The 27,536-nt window shown below is 40.2% G+C and overlaps 1 protein-coding gene across 2 annotated transcripts in view; it reads left to right on the forward strand.

Annotated features, from left to right (window-relative positions):
* Window positions 1-27,328, forward strand: part of MIPEP (mitochondrial intermediate peptidase) — a 97,863-nt gene extending 70,535 nt beyond the window's left edge. For both annotated transcript variants that reach the window (XM_068422194.1, XM_068422203.1), the window contains exons 17-19: window positions 12,673-12,794; window positions 13,578-13,651; window positions 27,079-27,328. In XM_068422194.1, coding sequence (XP_068278295.1) covers window positions 12,673-12,794; window positions 13,578-13,651; window positions 27,079-27,173 — 291 coding nt within the window. In that variant the 3' untranslated portion in view covers window positions 27,174-27,328. The remainder of the gene's footprint in view (window positions 1-12,672; window positions 12,795-13,577; window positions 13,652-27,078) is intronic.
* The last annotated feature ends 208 nt before the right edge of the window (window positions 27,329-27,536 follow it).

The following is a 27,536-nucleotide window of genomic DNA, read 5'->3' on the forward strand; positions in this document are numbered from 1 at the left end:
TCTAGCATGTTAGGTACATATTAGTTCAGGAGGATCACCTCTACTAATGGCCTAAAATTTACATCAGGTTACAGGTTTAATTATGCTTATATACTTTTGTCCAGAGTGCAGGTTTTTTTGGCAGGGTGAGAACTTCTTAATGGCCTATGGTTGCTAGTAATTGGAGAGACCAAAACACCTGTGAGATCAAATATGTTAGCCAGCCAAGTTTGCCAACAGAAAACAAGGCAGGTATTGTTATAGATACCCTAGAGGGAAGAAGTGTATGAAAAAAGGTGTATCACCAATGTGGTGGTTAGTCTGTCTTCTTCCTGCAGCTGGAGGGACTCTGCCCGGACAGGGATCCTGACCTTGGAAGGCTCCATCTAGGTCCTTGTCTTAACTTGCTGGGATTGTGTCTTTGATGTTCCTGACAAAGGAAATCAATAGATGAGATGCAACCTACCATTTGGAGTGCTTGCTCAGGGAGGCTGTCAGGCACTACAGGAAGACATGACTTGCCATGGGTGCTGAGAACACAAGGATTTCATTAACAGGATGCATATAAAGGCATCTGGGAAGTTGGTCAGCTGAAGAGGATTTGGTGTCACTAGACAGAACTAGCTTCTCTGCAGAGAAGAAGTAGTTTTTACATCACACATTGTCACCATGTGCCCAAGTCCCCTTTTTATTTTGTTGAACACCTGAGAGCAAAAGAGTAGCTGTATGCCTCTTTTTCCTTCTTAGGAGTTTGAAGGTGACCTGACCTCATGCTTAGTTGTGTTAGGTAAGCCAGAGGCCAAAAATGGAGACAATGTGGTTTCTGAAGTTCTGTATTACAATCTTGTACTGATCATTATAACTGTCGGTAGTGGTGCCACAGTGAAGAGGAGAGTATTTTTTTTAACAGGCCTATTCCTCAGTCTAGTGAGGGCTGGCTGGCAGCTTGAGTGAAGTAACTTGTTATTGAATCTGCCGTCCATGTGATTGTGGCAGGTGTTGTCTTAGGATTTCTTGTTGGGTCTTTGGAGTGACTAATAATGTGTAGGTATAACTGTGGTCCTGTATAACATTTCATGTGAATATCAGTAACACCATATAATAAGAACAAATAGTCAGACTGGGAAAGTGATGAGGTGGCTTTCTTGAAATAAGTGATAACCCTTAACCTCTGAAGGTAAAAGTGGTTTTAAATTCCAAAAACTTGACTGAAGTGGTGAACATGAATCTTGAAATTATTGGTAAGGAAGGCTAAGTAGTAGCTACCTATTAAATTTAAACTGTGGTTTCACTTCATACTTATTTTATCTGAAATCTTCCCAAATTTGTCTTAGATTTATTAAGTTAAACTAATTTCATCTTAGAGCCTAAGCAGAACTGAAAGCTAGATTAAAGGAAATGAAAAAACAGCTAAAAGGTAGAATTGTTGCTGTTGTTGAAGAGTTTTTAAATGACCCATGCTGAGTTGAGGATGAGGGAGTAAAATTTATGGTGCTAATCAATAAGGTGCTGAAAAGAACTACGCGGGGGGAAAAGCCTGTATATTTAAATGTCTAAGAAAAGGAGGTTATTAGAAAAGTAGAAGCCATATAAGAGTGAAAAAAACAGACAACAGGATAAGCTCTAATAAGCCAAATGTAAAACTGTGGAAGTTTCAAGCAGCTTAAAAAACAAAAAGGTCAGTAATGATTTAAAAAAATACATCAGAAAGAGGAAGACTGCCATGTTTGATGGAACTAGAAAATTAGCTAAGTATGATCATTCAGAACACACTATGTAGTTATCAAAGAAACTGAACCAAAGACACAAACTATCCAGTTGCAAAGAAGATTAAGATTTAGGAATAAGGGACCAAGCACTTTAAAGACCTCACTAAGATAATAAAAAATAAAGATCATTATATGACTGGAGATCATCACTAAAAGAATACTAAAAGAATACTAAAAGAATTAAGAAGAAAAAAGGCTAGAAATGCTGAGTTGCAAAATGCAAGTAGTGAAGGTAAATAAAGTTCCATAACTGCTGAAGAAATAAGAGGAGAGAATGGATTCAGCAGGGGAGAGAAGAACAACAAATGTCAGAGAAAGCAGAAATACTCCATGTTTCTGCCTCAGTGTTTTTTAAAAAATAAGTGAATTTTGATTAGGTAAGTAATGCATATGATTTTTAAGAGGGATAGAAACACAACTGAGATTAAGGAATGAAAACTTAGAGAATAATTAGATTAGACGTAGTCAGGTTGTCAGAATATTCAGGTTTGTCAGAGCAGTCACTGACCTGGAGGAATTATCACACACAAACTCATGAAAAAATGTTAGTGCTATTGTGATAGCTACTCTTATGAAGGGAGGAGAACTTGGGAACTGTAGACTCATCATTCAGACTTTGTCACTCAAGAAGTAGTAGAACCAATTATTAAACAGCTTATAAGTACCTTGAGAACAACCAAGTGAGCAAAATAACCATGGTTTTGTTAAGAACATCCAAGATGGAAAAAATCCACTTTTCATCTTAAGAAATTGACCTTGAGAATAGGCAGGAAGTGGTTGATAGCATAACTTCAGACTTAGCAAGCTTTCTGACACTTGCAAATCGTAATTCTACAAGCAAACTGTGGAGTTATGGCTGAGGCAACGTATAGAAAACATCCTGAAAGAGCAGGTGAAAGCTTAGTTTCAAGCTGGGACATTTTAAGTGGAAGCCACTAGGGATCTGTCCAGGAATTACTGCGGTTCTGTGTTTTTGTTAATGATTTGGATGAGAAGTTATTTATAATATTTATGTAAGATCCTTCAGTTGACAAAGAATGCAGAAATCACGAAAAGGAGAATTCAAATGGTTCAGAGAATCTGGAGTGCTTGTTCAAAATGTTGAGAATTTCATCCTTTCAAAAGTAATCCAAAGTAGTTTGCATTAGGAAAGCAATTAAATCCATAAGTATTTAAAGAACAATAAAAGACAAAAGAGCGTGCTTTTATTCATGGGATGCTGTTAAAGAAAATAATATCTGGGCTTTTTATATATTTTAGTATTTGGTGTTGGAGACTTAGCAGTGGGTAGTGTTGTGTCCTGTCGTAGGTGTCTACCTCTTAAAAAGATGTAGAAAACCTGGAAGAAATACAGAAAAGTGATTTTGGAAAGATAATAGCTTTGGAAACATGACCTCTGAGGAAAGTTGAGGAAATGGAGTTTATTGGGCTAGCAAAGAGAAAATTATGTGGGCACCCATGAGTATGTATTCTGGTATTGAAAAACTTTTATGAAAAAAAAATGAAATTGGGACTGTGATTTGTTTCTTATGAGTGAGCAGATAGTAGGAGGGAAAAAATTACAACAAATGTGATTATGGTTAGTACCTAATCTTTTAAACTCTCGTCAGTCTTTTCTGTCATTTGTTGAAGAGGGAAGCAGACACCCAGCAGGTCTAGGATCTCCCTTCTAGAGAGTTTTAAAGAAACCACTGTAGATCACAGAGACATAGATTTCATAGTAAAGGCAGAGAGCCTTCATAGTAGATTGCTTTTCCACTTTTTCTCTCTCTTCAATTACTTGAAGAGGCACTGATGTTGCTCATATTCCACTTTTTGGAGTGTTTTGAAGAAAGATGAAGTCATATGCCTTTACTCAACCTCCTGAAGTTTGTGTAACCCCTTCAAAGTAATTTTTTACCTTGGCATGTTGGAAACCAAAGTTGTTTACACAAAGTGCAAATCCCTGGGTTAGTTTTCATGTGAGCCTTCTTAAAAGTATACTATAAAATCAAGTTGAAGAGTGTGGGTCTGAGGAAAAGATCAATAAAGGAGTGCACAGTGAACTCTGGGAAAGTGATAGTTCTATAAATAGTTAATAGGTAAAAGCCTTTTCAAAAAGATTGGTGCCCTGCTGAGGTCAGTATTAAAGTAGACACGGGGACTTTCAAAAGTTCTTAAAGTCACCCTTCAAGGTTTGTTTAGGTTTCTGTCTTTGTGGAGTTGAGGTCATTTTATGATAAAGAAAATGCTGATAGCAAATATTGTGAAGATTTGTTTTCTGGTGGTAATATGACACTATTCACTGGGCAACTATCTACAGCAGCAGAGTGTTTACAGATACCATGAGATATGAAGCACTTTTAAGGAAATTCTTTTTGCAAGTGTTAGCCCCGTGAAACTCAAACATACTTTAGCGAAAGTATTTACACGTAGCAGAGCATTGTAAGGAACAGTGGAGAAAGTAGTTGCATACATCTCTTGGTAACATTTTGAAATAGCTGTATGTGGTTTAGATATATCTTTATATATATATAAGATATATATAAAAATGCAGATTGCTGTGTTTAGTTTTAAGTATTTCTGTTCTCACATTTCCTTTTTTTCCCCAGGATTGCAGTACTGGAGCTATATTTGATAGTGATAGATGTAACTGAATATGTCATTGCCATAAATACAGGCTAGAGGGTCTGAAATGAGATGCTCTTCAAACGTAGCATGAGATTGTCCTTTCTGTGAAAAGCTTGCAGTCAAAACAGAAAAGAACAAGAGAGAGGAGGTATTATCACCCTCGCTTAACAGGAGGTGGCAGACTGAGAGGGGAAAAAAAGGAGTTTCTTCAAGCTCATATTGCAGTTTGTGGCAGATTCAGGATTAGAATCATGATCCCCTAAATCCCTGTCTGGAGGGGCTCTGGCGAAAGATAGTAACGAGCATTACTGTAAAATAGTAGCTATCTCATCTTCCAGTGGAGATACAGATAATTTACATGATTAAGTTGTACTGGCCAATATATTTTGCAGGTACAACATTGCTTAAAAATTTTCTCATTTTTTGTAAGAGCTTACCTTAAGCAACATTGATGATGTTTGTTTTAAAAGAATAAGTCAATACTTAAAATTTGGTTTCATTGGTAAAGTAGGATAAAAACCATGAGCTTCAGTGAGAGTCTGTACCCAAAGGAAACAGTGATCTGATTCTAGTTATCTCAGGCTTATGAACCTTTAAAGTTTAGGCAGTAATAGAAATTATTACTTGGTAATAGAATAGGGTATGTGCATTGCATGTGTATGTATATGTGTGTAGAGTTACGTGTTACAACATGAAAGACTTGTTTGGAAATTGCCTGATTGCATGTTTCTTACATTTTACTTTAAAGACTACTTATAATGTCTACAAGTAACACTGTCTCTCAACTTGTCCAAATAAGGTCAGTCAAAGGACACAATATAGAATCAATTTTCATATCTCCATGGCTTTTAATCCAAATTTTAAGGATTGTGGAGCAATGCAGATCATACATACAGCTTTTTGATGTCGGTATTCTTTGTTATCTCCCATGTTCCCCTTCCCCCAGTCCCTTTGTGGGGAAGAGAGAAGAGGGTGAAGAGTAAATAGTTTTAAATGATTTTGCTATAGCAGCTCAAATACATTAATGGTTTCTAAATAAGAATGAAGTATTTTTCTTTCATTTAAGTAATTCAAAGACCATATGGTACATATCTAGAATCACCTAAGTGGTTAATTGCATGTTAAATTCCTTTCCTCTTCCCTAGTGTAAACAACTGCAAAAGTATTTACATTCCCTGCCTTGCTAGATTTATTTATCATTTTATTATAAAAACACAGAAGTGTTATAAATTGAAATCTTAATCTCTTGCTTGACTCGCTTTCTACAGTGTCAGCAATGTCTCTGAGTTGGTTTACTTTGTGAGCTCTCCCACTCCTAACACAGAAATGCATGACACTGAAAAACTGAAGAGTATTGATGTTAAGCAAGTTAGGGGCACAGCACAAGATGTGGTTTCTTGAAATTAACTTTCTGTTATTCTAAACAAGATTAGAAACTGCAGCAAAGGAAGTGGCTTTAAAACTCTTTATTGGATTTTTTGAATTATTGTGAAACTCCAGAACGATGATGTAATTCTATAAAACTTAGGGCAGCTCAGGCCAAAAATACAGAAAGTAAGTTGACCGAGCAAGCCACTGCATACCTATGGAGAGAATTGTTTCTGCCAGACAGTGAGTGCTCTAGCTTTTCCCCAGAGTAGCCACTGGCACAAATAGTTTGTAATCTCTGAACTCCAAAACTCATTAAATTGATTCTTCAAGTGAGAATGCATGAGGATGTCTTCAAAGCACGCTGTAACCTTACGTAAAACACTTAATGTAATAAGAAAAAAATTGTGATTTGTTTCAGAATGAAAGAGAATTCTTTAAGCTGCAAAGTGTATGTGAAAATCCTTTTCTCATTTGTAAAGTAAGTTAGTAGTTTAAACAGAAAAGTGGGAGAATAAATTCTGCTATGTGACAATTTGGCCTCCCCAAAATAAGTGCACCCAGCGGCAGAGCTTGAGCTTCGAAGCCTGATTAGCACACTAATTCTGGGAGACACTGTACTGAATGAATGAGGCAGAAATGTTCTGTACGTGATGACCGGATGTTGTTGAAGCTCTGTGCTGTGAAACCTCTTGAATATCTTCCTTGAATTTTGAGAAAAGTGATCTTCAGTTCCCATCTCGGGTAGAAAATGGGAATGAAGAGCATGAAAACGCATAATGGAGTCAATGGGAAAAAGTGAAACCAGATCTCCTGGTCATCAGATAATACAGTTTTTTCTCATGCTAAAAGCACTTTTTCGCTCTGATATTTTAAATCAATGCCTGCACAGCTAGTACATCAGAACGGGAAACTTGCTGAGCTAAATGTGGAGCATCCCTCCAATCTGCACCCCACAGATTTACCACAGTAAATTTACCATTTTTCTCTGCTGAAAAGTGGCCTCATAGTTCTTGACCTGTAACCTGCAGCTCTCTACGTCCCACCTCCAGCACCTGCTGTATGAGTGGCTGAGGCAGCGCCAAGAAAACATTGCCTGGGCTGACTTTAAATGTGCTTGCTTGCATACCAGAGCGGTGTTGAGTTCCACTAGCCCTGATAAATCTTGGTCTCAGCAGAGGGAAATAGCCTGGCTTATTTCTATACTAATCGCCATTCTCTCTTGGCTCCCAAGTTACCAGAACCTGGAGCTTCTTCATGACTCTCGGGAGTTTTCCACCTGTGCTGATAGCTAAATTCAAGGGCATTAGGAGCAATAATATCAAGTTAGTGCCAAACCCAGGGGTTCTCCACCCAATAGCCTCTGAATGAGATAAGTTGGCTGCTCCTCTGTTTGGTTTCCTGCCAGAATAAGAATTTAATTAAGAAAGGAGAGGAGGAGGGCACAAAATACCACCTCCATCAAATATTGTTCCTCATGGAAACTATTCAACAACTTGCTCATTGATGTAATTACTGTAGCACACATTTTGTAATTAGAAGACTTAAATGACGAAAATTACTTTTCTTAATTTAGTATTGGGTCTTTCAGGTTCTCACTTGTGTTTTTTGTCTTAAGATGCAAAGCAAAATGGACTTAAATATACTTTGAAGTAACTGAAGTCACAGCGAAACTGTTGGAAGAGCAATTTTGAAAAGTCCAAGCACTAGGTTCTGTAGGTTTTTTTTTTCTTTCCAAAAGATGTAGTAGGTTTTTTAGCACTGATTCCATGTAATTAGTGGAAGCTTCATGGAACAATGATTACCCACACTCAAACAAAAGCCAGGTTATTATAAGCTACCTATAGTTTTTTTCTTTCAGTTTTGTCTCTCTAGAATCACATCTAAATTTTTATATCAGATTATTTTTGTGATGATCTTAACAATTCTAAATTTAGAATTCAAATAATTGAATCCTAAATTAGTTTGTGTCATCTTCAAAACAGTTTAGTTTAACTGATCCTACCATATTGTTAAAATGAATGAAGTGGTTTACACTTTTAAATAGAAGACAGAAGTTGTAGTAAATTATTGAGATTTCCCCTTAGAGCAGTAGTCCTATCCTCTCCAAAGATAACAGGATAAATACTTCTGTCCTCTGGCTACAAAGGAAGCCTATGTGATTAGTTTGGGCAAGATACCTAGTTTGAGGTAGCTAGAGTAAAATGAACGGAATCTTACCCTAAGAATGTATCCTACAAGAGGCTTTGTAAAAAAATTCCTGATAAGGTGTAAGAATACGAAATTATCAGTGAGGTATTTTTGTTTGTTACACGATGGGGCAGAAAGCCATTGCACGTGGAATTTTGGAAATATTTCAGACATGGTTGTAAGAGAAGATTGATAATGGTGGTGGAAAAAAGGCCCCTTTAATAACTGCAGTAGATCAGTCGCACACCTTTATTTCAGTCTGTTGTGTTGGATAAAAAGCAGGCATGAACATGACCTGTGGATGGCATATTATCATAACCCATGGGCTATGCTGTAAAATGCACTGTTTTATAAACTCCTGGAATAGGTTCATGGAACTTTTGAAGTAGGTGATTACTCAGAGTCTTCATTAACTTTCTAACTGCTTACTAAGAATGTAACATTCAATAAGGAGAGTGTCCTAGTTCTACATGTCTAGCCTTTACCCTTTCCAAAAGGGAAATTGATAAGTCTTATTTTTTTTTATTAAGATGGAGAAATCATTCAGCATTGGAAATAACACAAGAAATCAAGTAATTTTGCATACATAGCTAATTTTATTAAAATGGAGTTTCATGTAAAAAGGTGAACCATTTAGTTTTAAATACATTTACAGTGATGTGTTTATTTTTTATTGATCATAGAACTTTTTAAAGGAGTATTAGCCTTATATATTCTTGGGCTTTTTGAACGTTTTATTGCCTAGATTGTAATCTCATCTGTATAAAGTAGGAGGAGTTTTTTGATGCAGGCAGGTAGCTCCTTGTGAATTAGGGTAGAGGATGCGTCTTAATGTTTTAATATTTGTTTACAGGTAGCAAAGTCCAATTTTGGAAAGTTAATTGCTAGAACAGCATAGAATCAGAAAATGTACTTGAGTAATATAATAGATACTGGGTAGTGGTGAAATATTGAAGATGATTGGGAGTTCCTGATCAGAAACTTTGAGTGAGGACTGAGAAAAAAGTAGTGACAGGGAATGATGACATGCCAGAGTTATTCAGACTCTAGAGTGGGGAAAATCTGTACTGATTTAAAAAAAAAATTAAAATCAAATATAGGCTTCAAACTTCACTAGGGAATAGCAGTGTTTATAATCAGATTTCCTTGACTGCTGTTTGCAATATGAAAACAATGTTAGTTGCAGGATGCCTTTGAGGATGGTAGTCAGTTTATGTAACTTGAGCTATCTAAAAGTATGTTCCTTATGTATTCCAGTGAAGGAAGAGAGAATCATCTATACCTTGTCTGTCTTAGGCATCTATCTTAAGATGGATTGACTCATCCTCTGGTTTTGTTTCCTTTTTTGGAGACTGTCCTGTTGCCAGTGAATTTTTGAATTCTCAGCTCTCATCATATGCATCCCCAAATGCAGGGAGAGAGATGAGCACTGTCTTTCCTTGGTCTTTCTATATTCTTTTGTTTTCTCTTTTGAAAGGAAACAATGTGAAGTTTCTTAGTTAAGTATATTAGCAAAGACAAGGTCAAACAAAATGTCTTATATGTAAACAGAGGGTACTGAGGCCTGTTTTAGGTGCAGACTCTGAAACAAGCTTTTGGTCTTGGACAGGTTGCTGAGAAGATGTGCTTTTCTCCTTGCTTACTTGTGATAAAGAGTTTCAACAAACCTGATGAATGGAATAGTTGATCATCCTGGAAATGCAGATGAGCTGTTTTAGGTGCAGACCATTAAATGCAAGAGCATTTGATGTGAACAATGTAATCTGAGCTGTTGAGGAAGACATACTGTCCTACTTACAGCTCATATGATGCATTAAAATAATTCCTTTCTGATGGGAGAGGTGGAAGTATTCTTCCCTATGTCAAGCTCATAGAGATTATTTTTGTTTGTAGCAGAAAAAGCTACTTGGATTTTTCACTGAAATGATCTATTTGAAATTATTTAAATTTTTGAATATATGAACCAGTTCATCAGTAAAGCTTTCCACATTCCTGAGAGATTTATGCTTTCGAGTTGAAACTTTTAATCCTAACTTTGAAAACTTACCGTACAATAAAGTAAAACCTGACATGTTTTCCTGCTCAGTCTTCTAAAAATGTAGGCTCTCTGATCTGTTTCAAAATGTGCTTTTAGTATAGTTATTATGGTTATAATTAAAGGACTAGTTGGAAAAAATTGTAGCTATAAAGTATAAACACAGCAACCACAATACTTTTCAGAGCAAACTGGAGAATCTGTATCCAAGCTGAATGTTTTTCCATACTTGCATTACAATGAGATATGGTACAATTGGTGTTTACTTTAAAGAAAAGGAAAAAAAAGTTAATAATTCTTAAGAAGTTGCATCATGCATCGAGACCTACAGGAAAATTGAAGACTGGATATATTTTTTCATCTCCTCTGACTTTAGAATCATAGAATATTTTTGTTTGGAAGGGACCTTAAAGATAAGCTAGTTCCAACCCCCCTGCCACAGGCAGGGACACCTTTCCGCTAGAGCATGTTGCTCAAAGCCCCATCCAATCTGGCCTTAAACACCGCCAGGGAGGGGGCATCCACAACTTCTCTGGGCAACCTGTGCCAGTGTCTCACTACCCTCACAGTAAAGAATTTCTTCCTAATATCTAATCTAAATCTACCCTCTTTCAGTTTAAAGCCATTCCCCCTCGTCCTGTCACTACATGTCCTTGTAAAAAGTCCCTCTCCCACTTTCCTGTAGGCCCCCTTCAGGTACTGGAAGGCTGCTAGAAGGTCTCCCCGGAGCCTTCTCTTCTCCAGGCTGAAGAGCCCCAACTCTCTCAGCCTGTCTTCATAGGAGAGGTGCTCCAGCCCTCTGATCATCTTCGTGGCCCTCCTCTGGACTTGCTCCAACAGCTCCATGTCCTTCTTATGTTGGGGCCCCAGAGCTGAACGCAGTACTCCAGGTGGGGTCTCACGAGAGCAGAGTAAAGGGGCAGACTTTGGTGCTCCTACTTTAAACTACTTGTATAGGGTACTAGTAGAGGCTAGAGTGCTCACCCATGGCAAATTCCATCTGTTTTGGACACCTGTCTTAGGGTGGAGATACCCGTCTTGTTAAAAGTAGCTTTTGAATGGCTGAATCACAGCTAACTTTGAGAACTTTATTTGTAGGTGTTGGTTAGAAAAGAGAGCTAACAACTTCGTTTCTCATCAACTGTTCACAATGAACTAGATTATAGGTCACTGTTTGCTACCTTTTTTAAGGTGAAAAGACTGATTAAAAGCCAAATACTTTCTTTCTCCACCTTCTCAGATGGTCATTTTTTTTAACATACACATACATCTTTGACTTGGATAATGGAGAATAAGATGATGATCAGCATTTTCTTGAATAAGGAAACATAGTTTATTTCAGCTGTCAAAAATCAGGAGATTGTTACAGTGCCATAAAGAATCACAAAGATAAATAGTTCTGCAAAATTGCTAATGCCCCTTCTCTTTTCTGTTTGGCTGCCTCAGAATTTCAGCCATTGACTCTAGGTTACGAACAAGCATCTGACAGCCCATGGATTTAAGTTTAAAACATCTGCTACTTTATTTTTTATCTTCTACTTCCTTTTTAAAACTCTGTTTTCTGTAGTACCTACAAAAATCTTGACAACGGTCATATCACAAGAATGTTAAGAGCTTTGACTTTGGATAGGAGGACAAATAAGATATGGGACCTGTCTCCTCTTTGGTTTCCTCAGAGAGCCGAAAGGGCAGAGTAAGTTTCTCACTCCCTCATCTATACATTCATCCATCTTCAATTCAAAAAATATGCCCAAATCTGTTGGGAAACAATGTCTTTTAAACTTGGACCTGCTTGCCTTTCCACATTGCACCAGAGAGGTGATGAAATCTTTATCCTTGGAGATAATGAGACTTCAGACAGAGCCCTGAGAAACCTCGTCAGAGTTGGCTGTGTTTGAGCAAGGGTTGGACCAGATGACCTTTGGAGGTCTCTCCCTATTTAAATTACTCTATTACAGTCAGAGAAATAAAAAAAAAAAAGTATTTTTATTTCTGTGAAAGTAAGGCTAGTAATTCTGATTTTCTCTGCTAAGAAAACAGAAGTAAACAGCACCAAACAGCATTAAAAAAAGAGTCCACCGTCACTGTAATGAGTCATAAAGCCAAGTAACAATACATAAATGAATAACAATAATCTACAATATATATGCATTGAAAAATGTGCAAACAAATCTATGAACAATGACGTTGCACGTGGATGTAATTTGTCTGTCTCTGAGTTTTTTGGCATATGGGAAGCTGTATTCTTTATAATATTAAATGCAAGTCCCTATGATAATTTTGTTTGTGGCAAAGGTTTATAGATTGAACTTTTCCGAGTGTGGCACTGCACTTATCCACATGGAAAATGATAAAATGTGGTGTTACTTGTAATAAGGTAATTGTGGTTTTCTTTCAAGACCAGTAGAACAACACAGCTATTATCAAATATGAATACATTTTTTTACTGCTTGGTTTTCTCTGCTTCTGTGACCCTATATATGTATAATTTCAATTGTGATGATCAGTATATTGGACATACATTATTTAGGTTGAAAAATGCTTCTTATAATAAAGGATGTTTTCATTCCGGGATTTCTGGTGGTGGTTGGTTTTTTTCTTTTAACTGTTTGTCATTAATAGTATCAGATTTATTCCTTCATACTTCAGAAAATGCCGAACAATTTAAAAGATTTAAAAGATGGCTTCTGTTCTGTTTTTTTGTTTCTTTTCTCCTTACAGGCCTGGCAGCTGCGATTCAGCCATCTTGTGGGCTACGGTGCCAAATACTACTCCTACCTCATGTCTCGGGCTGTTGCCTCCATGGTGTGGAAACAGTGTTTTGCTCAGAACCCGTTTGATAGGTAAGAATGGCGAAAATATTAAGTAGAATGAAGCATCATGCTACTTGCTTCTGGAAAGTGTGAAACAAATCAGGACATGTAGGTTGATGGGCTTTTTAAATTACAGTTAGTTTTTAGCTTTTTTCTTGATTATAAGAGGATTACAGAACAGGAAATAACCACAGGTATAAAGTGTACTTTGGGACATGTTCATTGGTGCAAAAAAATTTGTGTTGATGTTTTAAAGTACAGGTGTGCCAGTTGGGAGGCACTGAAATCCATATTTAGATTTAATTAGAGAGCTTGATTTTCATAGGTGCCTAATTATTTCTAATTTTCTATTGAAATCAAAAGCAACTTCAGGTGTTAAACAAGCTTCATGTCACCAACTTCAAAGCTGAGTATAGCTATCCTACCTTTTTTGCTTTGTGAAATTAAAAAGTAAATTGTGAGATCACAAATTGTAAGTGTTCTTATACCTTAGGTGAATGCTCAGAGCATTGTAACAGAGCAGCTTTTCCCCTTGGAGCAATGAAGGCTAAAATGTTGTTTGCAAATTAACTTCTATAAACACCAACACATATTCATATGTATAAAATTTGTCTAGTTCAGTTACTTGTAGTGTAATTTTAAATGTAATTTGAATTTGAGGAGTCAACATGTAGTCAAGGCAGTCATTGTTTCAGGGTGGAAGATTTCATTCGATCTCTGTCTCAGAGTTCACGTAGAGATCGTAGAAGCGAATCTGACGGAGAGCTGAACAGGTTGTGTTTGCAGATAGGTCTAACATCTGTATTTCTCCAGGGCAATGGGTGAGCGTTATCGTAGAGAGATGCTGGCACACGGCGGTGGAAAGGAGCCCATACTTATGGTTCAAGGTAGAAAAAAATTAGAACTGTTCTATTCCATTGCTCAAGGAAGAAATAATTTAACTGTATTTCCCAATTTGATCTTTCTAGTTTAATTATGGTTTTCATTTGATTTATGAAAGAAAACTTCTTTTATGTGGTTAAGTGTACTGGTTGTCAACTTTGTGTCATGGTCAGTAGAACTCCTTGTTAATATACAGAATAAAAGACAAAGATAGTTGAGGTGAAGTGTTGGAAGGGGTTGTATTAAAAGGCTGTCTAAAGAATTCAGAATGAGAGTATCATGTATTTGAAGAAAGATAGATGACACCATTTTTGGATACAAAAAATGGATAACTTTTACATACATGGAATTCATAATAGATCTGTTTATTTGTATACAAGTATTTGAACTTGTTTTGGCCATGTCATTTTACCATCATCAAAATAGCTTTGATTGTATTAGTACTTTGAATATACATTCTCATGTATACAGTCTGAAGACTGTAGTAAAGAAACATGGTTCATTATTCCTCTCAATACGATATTTGCCTTTTGAATCTGGAAAATAACTTAAAAATCATTCATGTAACAAAATTACATCATATATTAAAAAAAATAATGTCAGGAGAACAAGTTTGAGAAGCTGCTGACTTTATCTCAAATCTGTCAATGAGATCAGGATAAAAACTTTCCTCTGTAATATTGCAATACTCAAACCAAACAATTTTGCATTAGTGTTGCTATTCCTGATGTGAGCACTTGGTAAGTACTTCATCTAAGGGGCATCCTTCAATTTGCTCTGGAATTGTTCATATTAAGGGTGAATATTGATTCACTGGCCTCTGATCACTTCAGTTTGGGAGAGTGGAAGTTGTGGCTTTTTTCCTACAGATAAAGAAGACAGTGGTAACGTGTCTGTGTTTCATCATGAACTTGGCACAGTTTGATAACTAGAACGTTTCAGTTCTTTGACCCATCTGTTTATGTTTGAGCCCATAACCTCTGCTCTCCTTAGACTCATCATATTTTAAGCACCTATATATTCTCTAGATCAGTCTATTTATATTTCTGATCTACAGGGTTGCTTTTCCTTCAGCATGACTTTGCAAACTTACCATTCTTTACTGTTCTTGAAGAGCCTGTGTTTGTAACCTCAAAAAACTACAGCCTAAGCGTGTGGATTAAGTAGCTGCAAGACAGGAACGTACATCTTCCTTTACAAGCAAATCCAATTATATTGCAAGTCATATGGTAGAGGAAAAAAGAATGTTTTTAAACCCCATTTATGCTTCTCTCTTCTATTTCTGGGATGTATTTTTAATTTTACTGAGCATGGAATATTCCTGGAATGTCCTAGAGGCTATGTTGAAGTTGCTGGCAGTGTGCTCCCTTGTATCAAGTATTACTTGAATGAATTTTGCAAAATTAATCTCTGGGTGAACTTACATGAAATCTATGGAACTACAGCTGGCTTTCCTCCATGCATGTGAGAGAACGCAGTGGAACACGGTACAATCGGTTTGGGATTGAGAGTATGCATCAGTTATTTTGGATAAAACTTGTTACTGAAATTAACCTGAAAAAGTGGCATCATAGTCCAGGAAACTCCACGTTTATTTTAAGTTTAAAGGAAATACAAATATGATGAAGTATGGCAAGGTACATTGAAAGCACACAAACAAGTTTATCTCTCTTGTAATGCAATAATTAGTCCTCAATTCATTTGGTGCAGATACTTCATCAGTGAGTCCTCATGGCCAATGGTGAGTGAGGAAGAAGCGAGAGCTGTGCAGCTAGGAGTTTGAAGAAGAGAGCGAGCTATGTTTAAGGAATAGTTGTGTGTGCTGCAGGACAGTGAACTTGGTGTTAATGGTAGAATAATGGGATCTTTTATGTTGTGACCAAAAACATCTTATGTTGGATTTTTAATTTTTTTAAATCAGTAAATTCGTAATCACTAAACAGAACTCTGTGTCACTTTAAGGTCAGTAACTCTAGTGCACCTGTTGCTGTGTTTGTTCACGTGTAACAGGAGAACCAGACAGCAGTAACTCCTCTGTGCCAGCATTAGTATGAGTGGTACAAACAGATAAGAGAAACAGGAAAAGGGGAGGGGGTGCTTATCGCTCTGTGTATCTAAATGGACAGCGGCGGCAGCAGCGAAAGCGGCGGCAGCGACTTGAGGTTAGTGCGGGGGCGAGGGCGACATCGGGCTTAACCGGGCGGTTTTCGTACTCTGGGCCCCCCCTGAGCCCCCCGCGAGCATCAGCCCCGAGCTGCTTCCCCCCACCCCGGACCCGGACCCGGAGGTTCCCGGCAACGAATCAGGAGAGGAGGGGGCGTAGCTGGAGGCACCGCGGGCAATTTAAGCGATTTAAACGCACCACCCCCTGTGATCGGGTGATAAAAAGCCTCCTGGAGGGCAGGGACTAGTCCCTGGCCTGAAGGGAGAGGGAGACTCAGCTGTGACTGGGTGTGTCCCAGGGCGGGAGAGGCCGCAGCCGTTTGCAGCTCATTGGGGAGGGCGCTGACTCCCTCCCAGTGCACAAGGCAAGGAAGGTGCCAAGGAGCTGTGAACCAGGGGTGTCACCAGCAGGTATTTCCCAGTTCAGTGAAAGAACAATGGTATCTACCCGGCAGAAGAAGACCAAAATGGATGTGGGAACCCAGACAGAGCTCCCATGGAAGGAGGCGATGGTGCAGGTTGCAGGCTGCAGGGAATGCTACAGTGTCTCTGTGGTGTCAGGGGGCTGTGTGCGCTGTGAGCAAGTAGATGATCTGCTCAGCCGAGTGGCACAGCTGCAAAGCCAGGTTGAAAGGCTTCAAGCTGAAGTAGAAAGGCTTAGGAGCATTCGGGAGGCTGAAATGGAGATAGACTGGTGGAGCCAGGCTCTGCCTTCCCTGCAACAAAAATGGGAGCACCTGCCAGAGAGCTCCCAGGATCGAGGGACCCCTGTACTCTGCCCCTCTCAGGTGGAAAACAATAACCTAGAGGAGAGGAGTGAGTGGAGGCAAGTCTATGGCCGTGGCAAAAGGTGAGTGCCCTCCTTGCCTACCTTGCCTCCACAGGTGCCCCTGAGCAATAGATATGAAGCCCTAGTGGAATACAGCCAGTCCAATGGGGATGTGGTGGAGAGGCAACCTATATCAGAGGTCCCACCACAGTCAGAAAAACCTGACAGGCGTATAGCTACCTCCTCCACAAGGAAGAAGAGAAGAGTTTTAGTGGTTGGAGACTCCTTCCTAAAGGGATCTGAGGGCCCAATATGCAGAGCTGACCCCCACCACAGGGAGGTCTGCAGCCTGCCTGGAGCCCGAATCAGGGATATCACCAGGCAACTCCCCAACCTGGTGAAGGCCACAGACTACTACCCCCTGCTGATCTTCCAGACAGGTGGGGAAGAAGCTGCATCCCGTAGTCTGAGGGGGATGAAGAAAGACTACAAGGCCCTAGGACGGTTGGTGAAAGAGTCTGGGGCACAAGTTGTTTTCTCCTCCCTCCTTCCATTTTCAGGTGATGACGTGGGATGGAATAGTAGGATTCTCTCTATTAATGCCTGGCTACGAGACTGGTGCTACAGGCAGGGCTTTGGGTTCTTTGATAATGGCCAGTTTTATAAGACACCAGGCGTGACGGTAATACATGGGAAAAGCTTATGTCGTAAGGGCAAAAGGGTTCTGGGACAGGAATTAGCAGGGCTCATTCGGAGAGCTTTAAACTAGATTCGAAGGGGGATGGGGTAGTAGCTGGGCTTGCACCACTGGGGCAACGCTCTAGTGTTGAGGTAGACCAGGAGGCCTCCCATCCCCCTGGGGTGAAATCGGTGTGCTCAGCTCGCTCCCTGAAATGCCTGTACACCAATGCGCGCAGCATGGGGAATAAACAGGAGGAGTTAGAAATCCGTGTTCGGTCGGGGGGCTATGATCTAGTGGCAATTACAGAGACTTGGTGGGAAGCCTCGCATGACTGGAATGTGGTCATGGATGGCTATGTCCTGTTCAGGAAAGACAGGCCGCTAAGGAGAGGTGGTGGAGTTGCTCTTTATGTGAGTGAGCAGCTAGAATGTATTGAGTTCTGTCCAGGGGCGGATCAGGAGCGAGTTGAGAGTTTGTGGGTGCGAATTAAGGGGCAGGCTGGCAGGGGTGATACTGTTGTGGGTGTCTATTACAGGCCACCAGATCAGGATGAGGAGGGTGATGAGGCCTTCTACAGGCAGCTGAGAGCAGTCTCGCAATTACAGGGCCTGGTTGTTGAGGGGGATTTCAACTACCCTGATATTTGCTGGGAGGCCTACTCAGCCAGCCATCCTCAGTCCAGGAAGTTCCTCCAGTGCATTGATGATAACTTTCTGATGCAAATGGTGGATGAGGCAACTAGGAGAGGAGCGCTGCTGGATCTTATCCTCACTAACAAGGAGGGTCTGGTTGAAGAGGTGAAGGTTGAGGGCAGCCTTGGTTGTAGTGACCATGAGATGGCAGAGTTCAGGATCTCATGTGGCAGGAACAGAATAGCTGGCAGAATCACAACCCTGGACTTCAGGAGGGCCAACTTTGGCCTTTTCAAGCAATTGCTAGGGGAAATCCCATGGGACAGGGTACTAGAAGGTAAGGGGGCCCAAGATAGTTGGTTAGCATTCAAGGACTGCTTCTTCCGTGCTCAAGATCAGAGCATCCCAGCAGGTAGGAAGTCGAGGAAGGGTACCAGGAGACCTGCATGGTTAAACAGGGAACTGCTGGGCAAACTCAAGTGGAAGAAGAGGGTGTACAGATCATGGAAGGAGGGGCTGGCCACTTGGGAGGAATATAAGTCTGTTGTCAGAGGATGTAGGGAGGCAACTAGGAAAGCTAAGGCCTCCTTGGAATTAAACCTTGCAAGAGAGGTCAAGGACAACAGAAAGGGCTTCTTCAAATACATTGCAGGTAAAGCCAACACTAGAGGCAATGTAGGCCCACTGATGAATGAGGTGGGGGCCCTGGAGACAGAGGATAAAAAGAAGGCGGAGTTACTGAATGCCTTCTTTGCCTCTGTCTATACTGTTGGAGGCTGTCCTGAGGAGCCCCGGACCCCTGAGGCCCCAGAAGAAGTCAGGATAGAGGAGGAGTCGGTCTTGGTAGATGAGGGCTGGGTCAGGGACCAATTAAGCAATCTGGACGTCCATAAATCCATGGGCCCTGATGGGATGCATCCGCGGGTGCTGAGGGAGCTGGCGGAAGTCATTGCTAGGCCACTCTCCATCATCTTTGCTAAGTCGTGGGCAACAGGAGAGGTGCCTGAGGACTGGAGGAAAGCGAATGTCACTCCAGTCTTCAAAAAGGGCAAGAAGGAGGACCCGGGTAACTATAGACCGGTCAGCCTCACCTCCATCCCCGGAAAGGTGATGGAACAACTTGTCCTTGGTGCTGTCTCTAGGCACATCAAGGATAGGGGGATCATTAGGGGCACTCAGCATGGCTTCACCAAGGGGAAGTCATGCTTAATCAACTTGATAGCCTTTTATGAGGATGTTACCCGGTGGATAGATGATGGTAAAGCTGTGGATGTGGTCTATCTCGATTTCAGTAAAGCGTTTGACACGGTCTCCCACAGCATCCTCGCAGCTAAACTGGGGAAGTGTGGTCTGGATGATCGGGTAGTGAGGTGGATTGTGAACTGGCTGAAGGAAAGAAGCCAGAGAGTGGTGGTCAATGGGACAGAGTCCAGTTGGAGGCCTGTGTCTAGTGGAGTCCCGCAGGGGTCGGTTCTGGGACCAGTTCTATTCAATATATTCATTAATGACTTGGATGAGGGATTAGAGTGCACTGTCAGCAAGTTCGCTGATGACACAAAACTGGGAGAAGTGGCTGACGTGCCGGAAGGCTGCGCAGCCATTCAGAGGGACCTGGACAGGCTGGAGAGTTGGTCGGGGAGAAATTTAATGAAAGGGCAAGTGTAGAGTCCTGCATCTGGGCAAGAACAACCCCATGTACCAGTACAAGTTGGGGGCCGAGCTGTTGGAGTCCAGCGTAGGGGAAAGGGACCTGGGGGTCCTAGTGGACAGTAGGATGACCATGAGCCAGCAGTGTGCCCTTGTGGCCAAGAAGGCCAATGGCATCCTGGGCTGTATTAGAAGGGGTGTGGTCAGCAGGTCGAGAGAGGTTCTCCTCCCCCTCTACTCTGCCCTGGTGAGGCCGCATCTGGAGTATTGTGTCCAGTTCTGGGCCCCTCAGTTCAAGAAGGACAGGGAACTGCTAGAGAGAGTCCAGCGTAGAGCCACGAAGATGATTGAGGGAGTGGAACATCTCCCTTATGAGGAGAGGCTGAGGGAGCTGGGTCTCTTTAGCTTGGAGAAGAGGAGACTGAGGGGTGACCTCATTAATGTTTATAAATATGGAAAGGGCAAGTGTCATGAGGATGGAGCCAGGCTCTTCTCAGTGACATCCCTTGACAGGACAAGGGGCAATGGGTGCAAGCTGGAACACAGGAGGTTCCACTTAAATATGAGGAAAAACTTCTTTACGGTGAGGGTGACCGAACACTGGAACAGGCTGCCCAGAGAGGTTGTGGAGTCTCCTTCTCTGGAGACATTCAAAACCCGCCTGGACGCGTTCCTGTGTGATATGGTCTAGGTAATCCTGCTCCGGCAGGGGGATTGGACTAGATGATCTTTCGAGGTCCCTTCCAATCCCTAACATTCTGTGATTCTGTGATTCTGTGATTCTGTACTGGTGACAAAAGCACAGACTACTGATTTACAGAAAATGGCAGAAGTTTTCAAGATATTTTCACAGAATTACAGAATCATAGAATAGTTGAGGTTGAAAGAGACCTCTGCAGGTCATCTAGTCCATCCCTCTTGCTCAAGCAGGGCCACCTAGAGTCAGTTGCCCAGGACCATGTCCACCATGTCCAAGGATGGAGACACCACAGACTTTCTGGGCAACCTGTGCCTGTGCTTGGTCACCATCACAGGGGAAAAGTGTTTCCTGATGTTCAGACAGAGCCTCCTGTGTTTCAGTTTGTGCCTATTGCTTCTGGTCCTGTCACTGGGCACCACTGAAGAGAGCCTGGCTCCATCATCTTTGCACCCTCCTTCCAGGTATTTATACACATTAATAAGATCTCCCTGAGCCTTCTCTTCTCTAGGCTGAGCAGTCTCAGCTCCCTCAGCCTTTCATCATAGGAGAGATGCTCCAGTTCCTCAGTCATCTTAATAGCCCTTTGTTGGATTCTCTCCAGTATGTCCATGTCTGTCTTGTACTGAGGAGCTCCGCTCTGGACACAGCACTCCAGGTGTGGCCTCACCAGTGCTGAGCAGAGGGGAAGGGTCACCTTCCTCGACCTGCTGGCAATACTTTGCCTACTACAGCCCAGGATGCCATTCGCCTTCTTTGTGGCAAGGGCCCATTGCTGTGTTAACTTGGTGTCCAGTAGAACCCCCAGGTCCTTTTCTGCAAAGCTGGTTTCCTGCTGGGTGGCCCCCAGCATATGTTGGTGCCTGGGATTATTCCTCCCTGGGTGCAGAACTTTGCACTTCTCTTTGTTGAACTCTGCCCCATCATCCAGGTCAATAATGAAGATATTAAGTAGGACTGGACCCAGTATTGACTCCTGGGGTACACCACTAGTTACTGGCCTACAAATAAACTTTGTGACACTGGTCACCTCCCTCTGGGCATGGCCATTCAGCCAGTTGTCAGTCCACCTCCCTATCTGTTCATCCAGCCTGTACATCAACAGCTTCTCTGTGAGGGTCTTAAGGGAGACAGTGTCAAAAACCTTACTGAAGTCTAGGCAGACAATATGCACAGTCTCCCTTCATTTACCAGGCCAGTTGTTTCATCATATAAGGTTATCAGGTTGGTTAAGCATGACTTGCCCTTGGTGAATCCATGCTGACTATTCCTGATGATTTTTTTCTTTTTCATGAGCCTGAAAATGGTTTCCAGGATTAGCTGCTCCACCACCTTCCTAGGGATGGAGGTGAGACTAACCAGCCTGTAGTTTCCTGGGTTCTCCTTGCCCTTCTTGAAGATAGAAGGGACGTTTGCTTTTCTCCAGTCTTTTGGCACTTCTCCCAGTGGCCATGATTGATCAAAGATTACTGAGAGTCACCTTGCAAAGCCATCTGCCACCTCCCTTAGCGCTCAGCATCGCATCAGGGCCTGTGGGCTTATGTATGTCCAGACTGCTTAAGTATTCCCTGATCTGGTCCTCTTTCACCAAGGGTACATATTCCTTGCTTCAGATTATCCCCCTGGCCACTTTTATATTCTGAATTTCACTTTTGTACTCTGAATTTCTTTAATATTACTTTAAACAGAAATTTTAAAAGGTATTAAAGATCATAAAATAACCAGAATTCATCAGCAGATTCCTTGCCTGTGCATATTGTGTTGTTCATCTGTAGACAGTGCAAAACTTAAACGACCACGCTTGAATGTCTCTGTGAAAAATGAAATTGAGGTGACTCAGGTCTTTTGACAAGTTAATAATTTGATTGCTTGTTTGGGATTATTTGAGGTTAAATCACAGAATATGCATGACGGAAAAGCTTATATGTTTATACTTAATTGCTTTGTATTTATTACAAAAATTGAGAATTTAAGGAGAAAAGTAAGAACAGTTACTTGTTCTTTAATTTGTTTAGGTTCAATCAGCCTCTGACTCCTTTTGCGCAATTTTTCCCTTTTCATTATGGATGTTCCAGAATACTTGATTTCCATCTTTTGTTGGTTTTAATCAGTTGCAAAACTGCGCTCCCATAGCAGATGACCAAACAGATTCCTGATTAAAGACAGATTCCACCAGAATTTTTAAAAGCTTGTTGATTTTACTCTTCTTCAAGGAAACAGTCCAGTTTCTGTGCTCACTAGTGCCATATTTCAAAAACCTTAAGTTCTGTAGGCTGTTATTTCAGGCTTTTTTTTTTTTTTGTAAAGAAATGCGCTTGTACAAGTCTGACTTCTGGATGCACCTATGTAGCCTCACCCTTGAAGTGCTTCCGTATCTCGTTGTGAAGTTAGCCATGTTCGTTGTTTGATAACTGATAACTTCACAAGCACATTTCATTTATACAGTTTCTTTGTTATGATTTTCTTCTCAGAAGCTATCTATTGTCTTTCTTTTGTGTTTGGATGTGACCCTAGCTTTTCATCTTTCTCCCACACGATTCCGTAGATGTACTGATTAGGGAAGATAAAGGATCTGACCTGCCATCCAATGGAGTTACTGACAAGATTCCTGTTTGGACTAGTTTTTAATAAGAAAATACAATATACTTTTTTTTGTTTGGATTTGATTCTCTTGGCATTTGTTTCCATTTAAAAAAAAAACCCACAAAGGCCTTATGAAACCTTTTTTAATATTTTCTGAAAGAGGACCCCTTTTATCTTACCGCTTTAATAATCTACAACATACAGAAATAGACAAATATAGATAGCAGGAGCAATTAAAAAATGAGTGAACAATGCTTTGTTCAAGAGGCTTGCCTTTTTTTCCTTAGAGAGGAAATACAGTTTGAGAAGAACTTGATTCCTCTGTCATTGTGGGTTGGCCACATGGCTCTTTCACACCCTCTCCTTCCCAGGACTACATGGTGTTAGGGATTCCAAATTCCTTTAAAGGTATCTAACCCAGGTGCCCCTTCCAGGTCCATTTGTATGCTGGTTGCAAGTCTGAACAATATTCAGGTGTGCACCATCCCTCCCCCTCTCCCTTGGCACTCCCTGACTGGAAAGAAACCCAGGTGCATAGGCAGAAAGTGAATTGCAGTGTGAAAAGTACTGAGTTGGATGATCTGGGAACCGAGAGCATCGAACATATCCTGGAGTGCACTTTTTCTGCAGTTTTGATGCAGCCACATTGCCCTTTGGGTTTCTGAAGGAGTCCTCGTGCAAAATACATGTGAAGTTGTGTTCTTGATTTGTTAATGCTGTATTATATTGTGGACGGACATACTCAGCTGTGTGCATACATGGTAATCAACCCAACTGAATCTGTAAATAAACACACATTTGCTCCAATACAGTTTGAAAATTTGTTTTTCCGTGCCTCAAACTGTACTTTGTAGAATATTATGATTTGAAGAGTCTGTAAAGATCATCAGATAATGATTGTATGTCTCTTTAAAAGTATAAGAAATATGCATAAATCCTAAAAGGTGATGTGAATGTCAACATATGTTAACTCAAACTACAGGGACCCAAAATAATTAGTGTTCCAAAGGGGCAGAGGCCAAATTTTGCCACAGGCTTTATTCTTCTCCCAGTTTCTAGTGATTGTAGGTTATAGCTAACCATCTCTCAAAAGGGTGTGGTTAACCACAGAGCTGTAATGTGAAAGAAAACTTCAAAGCAGAGAAGATAAGTTATGCAGTTGCCTTAGGCTTGGGAGAGACTGAGCTGAAATAAGAGTTGGGCTGAATGTATAAAATACACTCCTAGATTTTAAAACTGCAACCATCAGACCTTGTGGACATCTTACTAAATCGTTTAGACTGAAGTGCTGAGTACTTAGAATACATCAAAGCTAATCCTGCTTTGATATGTTTTAATGGAGTTTAAAGTGAGACATGACCATTCTTATCACATCTGTGTAGAGTAAGAGGTTAAAACACGGAAATAACATCAGTATCTGTTTCTTTTGGAGTTGTCTGCTCTAAAATCTGTAGTGATTTATTTCATAAGGGCACGATCATTTTACTACAGTAGGAGTTCTTCGACAATGACCTCACTCACTCTTCATCTTTCCCTTGCAAAGGCAAATTCTGCCAGTGTCTGCTTTTGATGTCAGTGATGGGAAAATAGCAATGCAGTAGACCACTAATGCAAGAAATCTGAAATGTGTTCGTATTATCAAAAGTTGGAACTACTGGGTAGGATGTCATTTGACGTTAACTATTGCCAGAACGATTTTGAATTCTCCTACGTGTTTAAAACAAACCATGCGGAGTCTAAATGAATGCAATTTGTAACAAGTTTTGAGTGAGATTTGGTAAGACTATTCAGCTGCACTAAAATACATGCAAATGAACTGTAGTTAATTATGTTTCTTTTATTCATTTTGTAATATCCAGGGTTGGAATGTTTTTGTTATGATTTGCCATTTTTATGTAAGAGGGGAAGTAAAATCTACTTGAAGATAATCTCAGCATCAGTCTCTTCTCTTCCCCCTAATCATTATACTGATAGCTTTTCTTCTTTTGCAACATATTGATAATCATAGTTTTAAGAATTGTCCACAGCAGAATAAATTTTAGTGTGTCAGAAGAATCGGCTAAACATCATCTGGGTGGGCTGTTTTTTATGAAGTCAGTATTGGAAGGGGGTTTTTGTATTTTGGGGCTTGGGGAGTGATGGTTATGTCTATTGTGGACATCTTTATATTCTGTCTATGCAGCACTACAGTCATCCCTCCATATCAATATCTGATAGAAAAGGGCATATTGACTTTAGAAAAATGGTTCTTTTATAGAGCCACATCTTATAAAATGGAAGAAAGGAATGATTTCACCAACTTCAGATCTTTATACCTGTGCTAGTCATCCAGGTTCCCTTTCTGGGATACAGGGAAAAGTAGGTTCTTCATAAGCATCTCATCATAAAGTAGACCTCTGAAAAAGGTCAGATGAGTGCCACCTATGAAGGTCTTTCTGCTGTTCAGTCTCTAGAAATAGAGCCAGTTAGCTCAGATGTAAGTGTCTGAGGGAAAATGAGGCAAAAAAAGAGGCAGAACTAATTGCACTGTTGGGACTGGAGCGCTCCAGCTGAGTTTAAGGTGAAGCTCCAGTAGTCACGCATGACAGTACATGTGGGCTGCCATCAGTGTCACCTTCTTCAGGCATTCTCTCCGCTTCTGAGAAAACTGCAGGAAAATAATATGAGTTTAAACAGGATTTTTTCCAAGGCTGTTAGGGAGCAAATAAGCATGTCCCCCGGCCAGCCCACTCAGGAACCTGAGAGCAGGAGTCTGCAAGAGGCTGTGGCTCTCTGGGGAGGTTAGATTAGCAGCTGCTATCTGGATACATCTGCTTCTCAGCCCAGCATAGAGCAAGCCATTTTTCATTGTGAACTAGAAGTAATTCCACAGCAATTTTACTAACTTTAGAGCAGATGACAAGTTTACCAAGTATTTGGAAATATTAATTCTGTTCTCTGTCATTTTGAAAATAGCTTGATACAAACTTCATTTAACAGCATTTCAGTCAACCTATATATAGTACAAGATTCGTTTTCCTTTTAGTGCTCAGTATTAATCCACTGGGTCATGGCAGTTTGTGTTGATACATGCAATGTGTTTAAATCAGATTGAAATGGGGTCTTAGCAAGAAAATTCATTTTGGTTGCTCATGCAAAATTACCTCGAGCTGGTCTGTTTCCTGGTGGGTTTTGAATCATTGTGTTATAGTAAAAGATTTCGCTCTTTTAACAGCATGCAATTATAATTTCCACTGAAAGCAAATGTTGTTGAGGATGTGAAGGAATACAAAATTATGTTCAGTAGGTACGCCGATCAGAAAGAGTAGAACAAGGTTATATTTATATTGGCAGTTGTCAGAAAGAACAGATCACTTCAAAGAAGTACGAAGATTAAGTTTTACATTATTTGGCAGCTGTACTGGTTTTTTTTTCTGGTACAAATAATGCAGTAAATTTCCATATATAATCTTGAAAATGTTAATAACAGTGAAAAGACCAGCATTAATGTAATGTTAAGTACAAAGAAACATCTGCAAATAATTTACAGGACAAATTCTCATGTTTTCTAAAAACTGGGATTCTGGGGAGAAGATTTTTAGCTGCTCTGTTTACAGAATTACCTAACAAAGTACTTGAGCATGATTCTTCGTTATGCTAATTTCCCTGTCTGTTATTCTGTAGCCATATGCTACAGCTAACAGATGCACTAATTAAAATTCTTAATAAAAGGTGAGTTCTGGTACTGTAAAAAAGCAAAACTAAAACTGCAGTACACTGAAAATGCTTTTGTTTGGTTATGTTTCATGCCTTCTGAAAAATTTCAGAGATATTTGTACTTTAAATACTAAATTAAATGCTCTTAAGGTTTTTAACACTTTCAGAAAATATGTTGGTTTTTCTGGCTCTGTCAGACCTGAGACTCAGCAGTTAAGGATTTAGATACTTGCTCAATCACTGATTTATTCCAGTCGTTTGGAAATGACTGAGTCTATGGTTACATTGCTTTAAAATTGACATAATTCCCTGCTTAAGCAAGATTGTAATGAGAAAAATCAGTTAACAGTCTTGAAACCTGTCAATTTTGTGATAATGTGTAACAAGTAGCTTGAAGAAATTAAATCATCTCTATACACTATAATTGCATTTATTTCTTGACAAAGAAACATGATAGCCGGTTCTGTCGTAGTATGACATTAAAAGTTAGTTAGCAATAAGCATTATTGTTGACAAAGCTTTCGAGGTATTCTTGCTGAGAGTCTTTTGTCTTGGTTTTGTAGGTATGCTTCAGAAATCACCTTCAGTTGAAGATTTTGTGGATGCCCTTGCTTCAGACTTAGACCAGGACTTTGAAACATTTATCATGGACTCATAAAAATGTTCAACAGAACTGAATTATTTTATGGAAGATTGCATACATCTTAATAATTGTGGATAAAATATTGTTGTGACTGGTTTTGTTTCTTGGTGAACGCTTGTAAAAGTTTGAATGTTCATGTTGGTGGAACAGTAATAAATAATTTCATCGGATCACCTGGTTTCATTTATGAAGATGATAGCTTTCCGTTGCATAGGAACTTAAGCATGGAATTGAGAGAACAAATTCTGTAGCGTGTACTGTTAGAAAATTTGATCTTGTTCGACCAGCTGATTAAGTGGGAATTGAACTCATCTTCAGGGTGAGTGGAGTGGTATGAATGGTCTTTTGGTATGCACGTTTGATTCAGTATTAGGACAT

The sequence above is a fragment of the Nyctibius grandis genome, chromosome 2 (assembly GCF_013368605.1).
Source record: "Nyctibius grandis isolate bNycGra1 chromosome 2, bNycGra1.pri, whole genome shotgun sequence".
NCBI classification, from domain to species: domain Eukaryota; kingdom Metazoa; phylum Chordata; class Aves; order Nyctibiiformes; family Nyctibiidae; genus Nyctibius; species Nyctibius grandis.